Here is a 13150-nt window from a genome sequence, read left to right on the forward strand (position 1 = left end):
TATATATATATATATATATATATATATATATATATATATATATTTTCACTTTAGCTAGCTCATACACATACATTAATATTTAAATATATTACTACGTACTTACTCTTTACTATGATTGAGGTATAAGTCTTGTAAGGTGAAATAAACATCTAAAGTAACTTAAAAGCAAAGGGGAGAACAAAATTCTTTTTTGCTATTTATGATGAGTAGATACTACATTACCTTCCTAAAGATGTGTAATAATCTTCACAATCTTACTAGAATTAGAACAAATTATTAACTAAGTTTCACCTTCTTTAGAAGCACAGACAACTTATACTTGATGTTATCATGCAAATGCATTGTCTATCTAACTAATTCTCATATTCTTAATAAGTTTTTTTTTTGTTAAAAAAGTACTTTATTCTTCTTTTTGTTCATTGTAATTTGTATGGTTAAAGTGAGACTGATCAAAACAGAACTTGAAACCTCTTGCTAATTGTTGTTTATTGAAAGACATTGAAAAGAGTAGACAAGGAATGATTTGACAGAGTTTAAGCAAAGCCAAACCTATTAGGGTGTGTTTGGTAGGAAAGGAAAACGTTTATCGAGAAAAAAATTTCTTGGAAAACAAATTGATTTCTAACTTATTTTCTCATGTTTGATTGGTGAGTAGAAAATATTTTCTAGTGTTTGGTTAGTGAATGAAAACATTTTCCAGAAAATATCTTTTATCTTGGCTAGAGAGTGGAAAATACTTTTTAGAAAAAATAATTTATAATCCGAAAACCAACCCCATCAGCTGATCCAAGACCCGACCCGAACCCGTCACCCGATTCGGACACGACCCCAATGACTGATCCAGAATCTGACTGAGAACTTAACCTAGACTCCCGACCTATAACTCGACATTCGAACTAGGACTAGACCCCGTCATTCGAATCGAGACACGACCAGACAATTGATCTAGTATCCGATCTCGAGACCCGACCTAAGACCTGATCCTGACTTTGAACCTAAGACACATTATTCAAACTAGGATCCGACTCTAGGGTTGGGCATAAAATACCGAAAATCGAATTACTGAATCAAATCGAACCAAATTTTTTGGTAATTTGGTATTTGGTATTTGGTATGGGATATGCGAGTAAAATTTAAAAATTATGGTATTCGGGTTGGGATGAGAAATTAGCACCATTTGTTATTCGGTATTTTCCGAATACCATATTATTTACTTAATGAAGGTCATATATCAACATATCCATTACTCATTAGTACAAGTTTCTTTATAGAATAAGCATGAACAATCCAAATTAATACATGTCTTTCGGTTGTATCAATTTGCTTTTCTTGATGTCTTCTTACTTATTGATCTTATATTATATTATGCCTCCACATACAAAAAATAGAAATAATTGGAGAAATAGTATTAATTTTGTGATACAATCGGCTATAACTTCAATATGGTATTAACGAATAACGTACCGAATCAAAATTTAATTTACCGTTTCTCGACCAAACCAAATTTTAAAATTTTGGTATTTGGTACTTACTTTGAACTACCAATTACCGAATTACCAAACTCGAAATTTATAAAACCTGAATTGAATACCAAATACACATCCCTACCCGACCCCAACAACTAAACTTTGATGCGATCTCAACGACCGATTTGGGGTTCAACCCTAACACCTAGCTTGGGACCTAACTTCGACTCCTAACTCGGGACTCGACATTTGACCTAAACCAAACCTTAACCCCGACACAAACACCTAACCATATGAATGATTTAGAACTCGATACCCCAACCAAGACCCGACACCCAAAATAGGATCTACCACCTGGACTACAATTTGACTCTAAATAGAACTTGATTTCAACACTCGACGCAAGACCTGACTTCCAAATCGAGATCTGACCTTGAATCTCTATCTAGTGCTCGACTTCCAAATTGAGACCCAACTTGACTTTGGATCCATGGCCCAACTTTCAAATTGAGATTCGTCCTCGACACTCGATCTTGACAACTAATTCAGGACCCAAACTCACACGTGATCTTGACGATCGATTTGGGACCCAAGCTCGACACTTGATTTGGGACTAGACCTCGACTCTCAATTCAAACCCGACACCCAACTTAGAAACCCACCTTGACACTTGATTTGAGATTTGACCTCGAGAATCAACATGGAATTCAACCTCGAATTCTAACATGAGACTTGACACCCAAATTGAGATTCGTCCCAATCTGACCTGATAGCTGGGTCTCGAATTGAGATTGAGAGTCATGTACAGAAAAAAATCAAAAGCTTGGTCCTGGATTAATATCGAAAATTGGTACCCAAGACTTGAGTTAGGGTGAAAGCTGAGGTGTGAGACGAAACATAATTGTGGAAAATGTTTGAGGTAAGTCATTTCCTTAAATTTGAAAAAAATAAATTGATTTTAGAAAATATTTTTAAAAATATTTAAGCTAACCAAACATGAAAAACTTGAAAACATTTTCTAGAAAAATATTTTCATTCGTGCCAAACACACTCGGGGCTACAATTTTCCTGATTGTTGTTCTTCAAAAATATTGAAAATGGTTCCTAGAGGTTAGTTAAGGGGCGAAATTAGATTTTGTGAGGTCACGTGTTCAAGCCCTAATCCATGCAAATTACATTTGAAACTCAAATGGAAAGGGCGTAGTTGGACAAATCCATTATCGGTAATTAAGTTTTAGAGGTTTGAGTTTCACCCAAAGGATTGTCCATATAGATACTTTTATCATCATTTTATAAAGGGAAAATTACGCGGTTAAGCAAACTTATATTACTTAATTACTCATTATAGCTATTGTTTGTTGTAATTACCACTTGCGACTAACATTGTACATTAATTACGTGGACTAACTTCGAGTTTGTATATGTAAAATTCTTTAGAATATACAAATACATATGTATAATATACAATTATCTAACTGATATACATATACAATTCGCCTCTCTCACTCGCCTCTCTCCTCTCTCCTCTCTCTCTCAATCTCGCTCGCCTCTCTCCTCCCTCTCCCAATCTCGCTTTCCATATATACAATTGCATATGTATGATATACAATAATATAACTGATATACATATACAATTTATCTCTCTCTCCTACTCTTTGCCCTGTCTCGCTCACCTCTCTCCTCCCTCTCCCAATCTCGCTTGCCATATATACGAAAACATATCTATAATATACAATTATCTAGCCGATATACATATACAATTCACCTCTCTCCTACTCTTTTCCCTCTCTCGCTCGCCTCTCTCCTCTCTCTCTCTCTCCCACTCTTTTCCCTCTCTCGCTCGCCTCTCTCCTCTCTCTCTCCCACTCTTTTCTGTCTCTCGCTCGCCTCTCTCCTCTCTATCCCAATCTCGCTCGCCTCTCTCCTCCCTATAACATGTAGCTACGAATTGTAATCATCAAACTATAGCTATGAGGAGTAATTAATTTATTTTTGAGTGACTATATGTGAAAGATCCTCATTTGTAAAATATTCGAATAGTCTGAATGGGTATAAGTTAATTCATATTCAATATTTATATTGCGCTGATAAATACATTATTTGTTTGGACGTAAGTATTTAATATTTAATCATGGATAATTAATATACATCCTCACCATATTAAATTAGTTAGTTGTACTATTTTTTTATGACTTGATGTAAATATGTGATGGTGATAAACAATTACAGAGTGTATTCTATGAGTTATATATACTTAAATAAAAGAAAAAAGAAATGAGGTGATAATACACTGAATTGTCTTGTATTTTTATCTAAGGACCCCATCTTAATGCATTGAATATTATAATTATATTTAGTTGCCACGCTTGATACTTACTGTTTTAATATATGCATATTGGAAATACACAATTGATTATATTTTGGCACGTCTATTAAACTTTATTTTCAAAAGATAATGGTGTCCTTTTCAAAACCAGTTCAATTTAGTCTCATGCCCCTCCAATTTCCCCTTTAAACCATTTTTTGCCAAAATAGACTAGTGCCTTATTAGGGCTTATACAAAAATAATCTTTTTTCTTCAAACATATTATTCATTTTCTTAATAATATATTTTGTAAATTCATGTGTGTTTCAAAGTTTTTCAATTTAATAAGATCTTGCATTAATTCTGCAAGAAAATGGATGCGCTAAAGCACAAATTCATCGATTTGGCGAAAAACATATAAAAAATAAATATAGGTGGCCTAATATATAAAAATTGTATTTTTATTTTTTTTTGGCTTTTGTGTGTGATGTGTCCACTTGAGAATTATGTATATAAGGGAAGAGATATATAATATAAGAAGATTATTGGAGAAAGCTTGCATGCCTCCTCGTAGCAAACTCTAATAATTGATGTCATGCATTCAAGCATCTTGTTTATAATTGTGTCTCTATTTTCTTAAGCTACCATGTGATTTACTAGAGTACCTTTGGTCTCTCATATTTTCAACCTATATATACATATACACTTATTACTAGCATATATATATATCCTAAAAAGTTTCGTAGTCGTGGAGCTATGGATGGTAACAGAACAGTGTGAATGCAACGCGATTCTTTGTCAAGGAGAAACATAGAATTAAGCGATAAAAAGGCTTTCAAGAAAAAAAAATATATTATTAGGACGGTACCAGTGCAGGGTGAGAAACTCAAAAAGTCACAAAAACTTTTTCAAGAAAAAAAAATAATATTATTTGTAAATTCAAAGTTCAAATTTCCTTACTCTAAGACTATTTAATCGCGATATGTTTGTCCCCTTATAAAGTCAATTTGCTTGATATACGTTAAATTATTTGATTTTGGATAAACACTAGTATTTGATAATTGTCATAATGAATCAAAAGCTCTTTAGTTTGAAAGTTAAATTAATACCTCAAATAAATCATCTCAATTGTTACATAATTTGACTCTTAAGGAGCACAAAATAAGATTTTTACAAAAATAAAGAAATCAGGGGCACACCAATTACAATGTTTTAAATTTTAACATAATAGTGGTTAATAAGAAAGAATGACATTAAGATTAGCAGTGGTAAAAAGATTGAATTAGAATCTGTCATATAACATTTCTGATTGTGATCAACTTAATCATCATATCAACAAATGCAAGATTATGTTTTATGACTATTTTTTTTTTAAATTTATTTTTACTCTTATATCAAGTGCCAATAAGCATATACCCTGGATTGAGCTAGTGTAAAAAAAAAATAGACAAATTTGATGTATTCTTGCTTTAAAATCAAGTGCCAATAAGCATTTACCCCGGATTAAGCTAATGTAGAGCTTATAGATTCATCTAATCCAATATAACATTAGTCTAAACTCTAAACCTTATATTTCTTTTTGAAAAAACAACTATTAAACATGATTGATGAATGAATTATTTAGTTTATAACCCAATCATTAAAAGAACTAGAATCCTCAACCCCAAGTCCCAACATAGTTACATTGACCTGAGGGTCCAGGGTGGTTAGTAGAACACGCTTAGTCAAAAATATATATATATATATATATATTGTGTATATCAAGTTCCAATAAGTATTTACCTCGGACTAAGCTAATTTAGAGCTGATAGATTCATCCAATCCAATATAACATTAGTCCAAACTCTAAACCTTAAACATGATGTATAAACTATTTAGTTTAGAACCCAATAATTAAAAGAACCATAATCCTCAACCCCAACAAAGCTACATTGACCTGAGGGTCCGGAATGGTCAGTTGAACACCCCTAGTCGAAAAAATATATTGCATATATAAGTCAAAAACAAGAGATAATACAGAAATTTTTAACAACTTAATAACAAAACTCTAAGCTTCGTCACCGCTAAACCAATTGATTATTTTGAAGGTATGAGTGTAGAAATAGAGTGAATAGTACTCAAATAATATAAAAAAAAAAAAACAAGAATTGCGCGTGGATTTATTTTGTTTGTCACAACAAAATCTTTGTATCATACAAACAAAAAAACTTAATACATCATCTTGTATTCATTATGCTTACGAACTTATAATTATTACTATTATTCTTTAATTTCTTCCCTCACTCACTCGCCTCGCATGCCCCCTTCCCTTTTTCTCACTATATATACTCACTTCCCTGTTCCTAACTCTTCCCACCTCCTCCTACTATCTCTTCTATTTCTCATTTCATCGAATTGAACATATCCATGGCTATTTCTGGTTTCGAAGGATTCGAAAAGAGACTTGAACTACACTTCTCTGGTGATGATCCAATCATCCGAATGGGTGGTCTTCGTCAATTAGATTTCGAATCAATCGAAGAAATACTAAATGCAGTGCAATGTACTGTAGTATCAGCTGTTGGAAATCAATACTTTGATTCTTATGTATTATCGGAATCAAGCCTCTTTGTTTACTCAACTAAAATTATAATCAAAACATGTGGAACTACGCAGTTATTGAAATCAATTCTTCCATTGATTCAATTTACATCCGAATTGGGATTCATGATGAGTGAATGTAGGTATACCAGAGGAAATTTCATTTTCCCCAAATCTCAACCTTACCCACACACTAATTTCAACGATGAGATATTCTATTTACAACAACAATTACCCATTCATCTCTGTTATAGAAAAGCCTCTGTTATGCCTTCAAAATTCATTTCTCATTCATGGCATGTATTCACTGCTTGTAACGAAGAATCGAACAACGATCTCTTCACTGTTGAAGTTTGTATGACGGAGCTTGATCGGGTGCTTGCTAGGAAGTTTTTTAAACATCCAAATATGGCGTCAAATGAAATGACGGAAGTAACTGGAATTTCAGATATCAATCCAAATGCTTTGATTTGCGATTTTGTTTTCGATCCTTGTGGATATTCTATGAATGGCATTGATGGAGATCGTTATTCAACCATTCATGTTACCCCTGAAGATGGATTTAGTTATGCAAGTTATGAATGTGTTGGATCAATTTACGATGATCCCAATGACATTATTAATATATTGAAGAAAGTGGTGCAAGTTTTCCGGCCGGGGACTATGTCGATTTCGACTACCTCAACGACCAATGAGGTTTGGACGAGAATTGCTAAAGCTGTTGAACCATTAGGGATGAAATGCCGGAGCTGCACAATGGATGATTTTCCGTCAACCGGAAGTGTGGTGTTTCAGACTTTTACATCTTGCCGGAAGTAGGTGGCGGTGCTGCGGCGGTGGTGATGGTAGGAAGGTGGCAATATGGTGGTACTAGCACCTTCTGTGATGGTAGATATGTGGTTTTGAGAAGTAAAGGGACGAAGTAGGGGACTTTTTTTTTTCTTCTTGTTTTTTTTTTTTTTTGTATTTTTCTTTTTTTATCTTATTTTAATTTTGTTAGTTTTTTTAGTTGAAAATTTTTTAATTAAAAAGAAGTAGAAAAATATTGATGCATGAGTTGGAATGGATGGTAGATGATCTTGATGATCATCAATGTAAGCTTTGACTTGTGTAGAGTGATGCAAGTAAATTTTTACCATAAGGTTATCGTAAGAGTTTTTTATTAAAAAAAATATTCATTATTGATATATGTTCGATTTAAAATCTCTAATTAAGACTTTTGACTCGAAAAAATATGATACAGGTTCATCTCTCAAATGAGAGGGAGGTCGATTTCGATATGTATGTAGTGAAAACTGTTTATCTCTTGACTTTTAAACTCATAAGGTTAAAAATCGATTTGTATAAAGATTTGGAAGGGGAAGATAGTGGGCTTAGGTTAATATATCATGATAATGCACCCCACTTTATGTTTGTCACGCCTAGAGAAATTTGTTTGAGGTTGCATGTTTATGTGTTGTTAGTAGTGGGGGATGTTAAAAAGTGGATGAATCTTTTTGTTGCTAAGTTTTCATTTTGTCTTCCTTCTCATCTATTTGTCTCCAATGAGAACTTGCATGGGCTTGTCATGGTTTTTTTTCTCCATGATTAAGCATGCATATTAATTAGTTATATATGGTTATTATGAGTGGCTTAAAATTATATGGTTATGTAAGGTATCAACATAACAAGGTGCAAAAAAAATAAAGAAAGCATAATTATAAGTAAATAGGACAATCTATCTATCTAGTTTTCTTCCTTCTATGAGTTTTCTATGTCGTTTTGTTAAATAATAGTAATATATCATTTACTGTCTAATATCAATTGTTACTTAGATGCTATATGTTTTTTTTGTTGCTTACGATTTCTCTCATATATACATTCTTGATATACAATTATATAGGTTTTTTTCTTAAATTAATAATAACAAACTCTATATAATCCACGTGTGAGGTTTGGGAGGATATGGAGTTGGCAGACTTTATTTCGCTTAAAAGGATAGAGATTTTGTTTCTAATAGACCATCGATAGTCGGGTCATGAATATGTTCTCTTTACATTGCTAACATGAAAAGTGCTACTTGATTAGACAACAATAACTAAGAGATGATTAAATAGAACTCGTGAAATTTGAACTAAATTATGTTATTTTGGTCATTAAACTGTCTAGCACAAACTTAAACACTTTTCACAAAGTGTGTATTCACCCATAATGGTGCACCGTTATGAACTTATGATCTTCTTTGAGGCCACTCTTTAAATTATGTTTCCTTTAGTTAATTGGATTAAATTTCACCTTTAAAATAGTAGGACAATTATTTACTTGTGTATTTATTTTGAAAACAATGTCCACCCCAACCCCACCCCTAGACCCTGATGATAAAATTTAAAGGGAAACTTTCACATATAAACACTAAAAAATAGCCTAATTACTCTCCATATCTATAGTTTAATAATTACAATTTGTAGTTACATGTTATAAGGAGGAGAGAGGCGAGCGAGACAGGGAAAGAGAGTAGAGAGGCGAGAGAGAAGGCAAGAAGTGGGAGAGAGGTGAATTGCATATGTATATTGATTAAATAATTGTATATTGTACATATGTATTTGTATATATGGCAAGCGAGATTGGGAGACAGAGGAGAGAGGCGAGCGAGATTGAGAGAGAGGCGAGCGAGAGAGGGCAGAGAGTGGGAGAGAGGTGAATTGTATATGTATATTGGTTAGATAATTGTACATTATACATATGCATTTGTATAAAAAGCAAGCGAGATTAGGAGAGAGAGGAGAGAGGCGAGCGAGATTGAGAGAGAGGCGAGCGAGATTGAGAGAGAGGCGAGCGAGATTGAGAGAGAGGCGAGCGAGATTGAGAGAGAGGCGAGCGAGATTGAGAGAGAGGCGAGCGAGATTGAGAGAGAGGCGAGCGAGATTGAGAGAGAGGCGAGCGAGATTGAGAGAGAGGCGAGCGAGATTGAGAGAGAGGCGAGCGAGATTGAGAGAGAGGCGAGCGAGATTGAGAGAGAGGCGAGCGAGATTGAGAGAGAGGCGAGCGAGATTGAGAGAGAGGCGAGCGAGATTGAGAGAGAGGCGAGCGAGATTGAGAGAGAGGCGAGCGAGATTGAGAGAGAGGCGAGCGAGATTGAGAGAGAGGCGAGCGAGATTGAGAGAGAGGCGAGCGAGATTGAGAGAGAGGCGAGCGAGATTGAGAGAGAGGCGAGCGAGATTGAGAGAGAGGCGAGCGAGATTGAGAGAGAGGCGAGCGAGATTGAGAGAGAGGCGAGCGAGATTGAGAGAGAGGCGAGCGAGATTGAGAGAGAGGCGAGCGAGATTGAGAGAGAGGCGAGCGAGATTGAGAGAGAGGCGAGCGAGATTGAGAGAGAGGCGAGCGAGATTGAGAGAGAGGCGAGCGAGATTGAGAGAGAGGCGAGCGAGATTGAGAGAGAGGCGAGCGAGATTGAGAGAGAGGCGAGCGAGATTGAGAGAGAGGCGAGCGAGATTGAGAGAGAGGCGAGCGAGATTGAGAGAGAGGCGAGCGAGATTGAGAGAGAGGCGAGCGAGATTGAGAGAGAGGCGAGCGAGATTGAGAGAGAGGCGAGCGAGATTGAGAGAGAGGCGAGCGAGATTGAGAGAGAGGCGAGCGAGATTGAGAGAGAGGCGAGCGAGATTGAGAGAGAGGCGAGCGAGATTGAGAGAGAGGCGAGCGAGATTGAGAGAGAGGCGAGCGAGATTGAGAGAGAGGCGAGCGAGATTGAGAGAGAGGCGAGCGAGATTGAGAGAGAGGCGAGCGAGATTGAGAGAGAGGCGAGCGAGATTGAGAGAGAGGCGAGCGAGATTGAGAGAGAGGCGAGCGAGATTGAGAGAGAGGCGAGCGAGATTGAGAGAGAGGCGAGCGAGATTGAGAGAGAGGCGAGCGAGATTGAGAGAGAGGCGAGCGAGATTGAGAGAGAGGCGAGCGAGATTGAGAGAGAGGCGAGCGAGATTGAGAGAGAGGCGAGCGAGATTGAGAGAGAGGCGAGCGAGATTGAGAGAGAGGCGAGCGAGATTGAGAGAGAGGCGAGCGAGATTGAGAGAGAGGCGAGCGAGATTGAGAGAGAGGCGAGCGAGATTGAGAGAGAGGCGAGCGAGATTGAGAGAGAGGCGAGCGAGATTGAGAGAGAGGCGAGCGAGATTGAGAGAGAGGCGAGCGAGATTGAGAGAGAGGCGAGCGAGATTGAGAGAGAGGCGAGCGAGATTGAGAGAGAGGCGAGCGAGATTGAGAGAGAGGCGAGCGAGATTGAGAGAGAGGCGAGCGAGATTGAGAGAGAGGCGAGCGAGATTGAGAGAGAGGCGAGCGAGATTGAGAGAGAGGCGAGCGAGATTGAGAGAGAGGCGAGCGAGATTGAGAGAGAGGCGAGCGAGATTGAGAGAGAGGCGAGCGAGATTGAGAGAGAGGCGAGCGAGATTGAGAGAGAGGCGAGCGAGATTGAGAGAGAGGCGAGCGAGATTGAGAGAGAGGCGAGCGAGATTGAGAGAGAGGCGAGCGAGATTGAGAGAGAGGCGAGCGAGATTGAGAGAGAGGCGAGCGAGATTGAGAGAGAGGCGAGCGAGATTGAGAGAGAGGCGAGCGAGATTGAGAGAGAGGCGAGCGAGATTGAGAGAGAGGCGAGCGAGATTGAGAGAGAGGCGAGCGAGATTGAGAGAGAGGCGAGCGAGATTGAGAGAGAGGCGAGCGAGATTGAGAGAGAGGCGAGCGAGATTGAGAGAGAGGCGAGCGAGATTGAGAGAGAGGCGAGCGAGATTGAGAGAGAGGCGAGCGAGATTGAGAGAGAGGCGAGCGAGATTGAGAGAGAGGCGAGCGAGATTGAGAGAGAGGCGAGCGAGATTGAGAGAGAGGCGAGCGAGATTGAGAGAGAGGCGAGCGAGATTGAGAGAGAGGCGAGCGAGATTGAGAGAGAGGCGAGCGAGATTGAGAGAGAGGCGAGCGAGATTGAGAGAGAGGCGAGCGAGAGAGGGCAGAGAGTGGGAGAGAGGTGAATTGTATATGTATATTGGTTAGATAATTGTACATTATACATATGCATTTGTATAAAAAGCAAGCGAGATTAGGAGAGAGAGGAGAGAGGCGAGCGAGATTGGGAGAGAGAGGAGAGAGGCAAGGGAGAGAGGGTAGAAAGTGGGAAAGAGGTGAATTGTATATATATATTGATTAGATAATTGTATATTATACATACGTATTTGTATATTCTAGCAAATTATATATATACAAATGTGGCTAATTATACAAACTCGAAGTCAACCAACATATTTTAATGTATAATGTTAGTCGTGGGTGACAATTATAGAAAACTATAGTTATGATAAGTAATTAAATAGTATAAGTTTGTTTAACCGCGTAATTTTCCCAAATTTAAATAGTGGTCTCAAGAAAGAGAATTTGTACAAATCCCAACAATGAAGGGCTAAAATGTAAAGACTACTATTTTTCATGGCCCATAACAAATCAAAGCTGGAGTGGGCTCTAAATCTGCAAAAGAAATAGAAAAACCCAATATGCATTATGGGCCTTATAGAGGAGCCAATTCATGTGTTTGGATACTACGATAACAGGAGAAACTTACACAAATTTCATTAGTTTAGGAGTTAATTACTTAGATATACTTTGGGTTTTACTTACCTACTTATAACCGATGTCATCACGGTTCAATTTGGAATTGTGGTCTAAGAAAAGTCATCTAACACCAAAGTAACAAATGTACATCAAATTTTACTGATTATACATGAGCCTACGTTAGATTTAACACCTAGAATCTAAATAATCATGAATTAAAAGGTACAAATTGTTGAAAAAGTTTTCTAAGGTTAAAAGAGGTCAAATTGAGAATTCATATATTGATTTAAGGTTTGATTTAAAATCTAGTTATTAATTTGGACTCGTATGATTATGGTAACCCAAAACATAGTAATTTATCACAAACATATGGCTACATTTTGTGATTGCATTCATATTTTAAAAATCCTAAACTCTTGGTCTAAACGATAATAAGAATAAAAAAATACAAGGACTCCTCTTGCAAATTTTTAGTATTATATTCATTATTCCTCACACTTTCACTCTTGACATCTCTGTATAGATAATTACAATGTCACGAGTTTGAATATTAATGATTTCTTTCTTCTAATTCCTTCTTTATTATTATGTAAAAAAAAAAAAAGCACACCAACCTTACATCCAACACGAAAAAATTAACATAATTTAAAGAAATCAACTCTAATCTAGCTGTCTTTTTCTTCGATCAGATCTTTCTATGACAATCATTCTTTATAATAACATTAATTTCATTATAACAGTCATATTTTTTTTAGTAAAATCGATCTTTCATTTTTATGTTATATATTTTTTCCCCTATTAAATCATTTCACTATAGCAATCGAAAAATATCGAAACAAACTATATTATTATAAATAATTGTGACCATACTATAAATGTAGCACGAAATAAAAAAGAAAAGTAGGAACAATAAACTTACATATAGAACAAACATGAAGAGCTGGTTATTTACTCTGTATTCAAATCCTCATTTACCAAAACAAAGTACTTAAGCTTATGAAGTCACTTCATTAGCTTTAAATTAAATATAACAATTGACATATTAATCAAAGATTTTTTTTACCGTGGATGAGGGAACATATAATTGGTCAAAATAAAAGTACTAATCTAAAATTAACGTGTGGCAATTGTTATAAATGATACTGGGAATGAAACTACCTTTTAGTAACATCAAATGATTAAACATGAATTTTTTATAGTTTAATTAAGTGATTAGTTATTGGCTAACACGTATTAA

The 13150-nt window shown here is 36.4% G+C and overlaps 1 protein-coding gene across 1 annotated transcript; it reads left to right on the forward strand.

Moving 5' to 3' along the window:
- The first annotated feature begins 6107 nt into the window (after nucleotides 1-6107).
- Nucleotides 6108-7523, forward strand: LOC107028517 (S-adenosylmethionine decarboxylase proenzyme 4). The gene has a single exon (XM_015229609.2). It carries the CDS (start codon nucleotides 6178-6180, stop codon nucleotides 7168-7170), a length of 993 nt encoding a protein of 330 aa, XP_015085095.1. The 5' UTR covers nucleotides 6108-6177; the 3' UTR covers nucleotides 7171-7523.
- The last annotated feature ends 5627 nt before the right edge of the window (nucleotides 7524-13150 follow it).

This window comes from Solanum pennellii, chromosome 1 (genome assembly GCF_001406875.1).
Source record: "Solanum pennellii chromosome 1, SPENNV200".
In the NCBI taxonomy this organism is placed as follows: Eukaryota; Viridiplantae; Streptophyta; class Magnoliopsida; order Solanales; family Solanaceae; genus Solanum; species Solanum pennellii.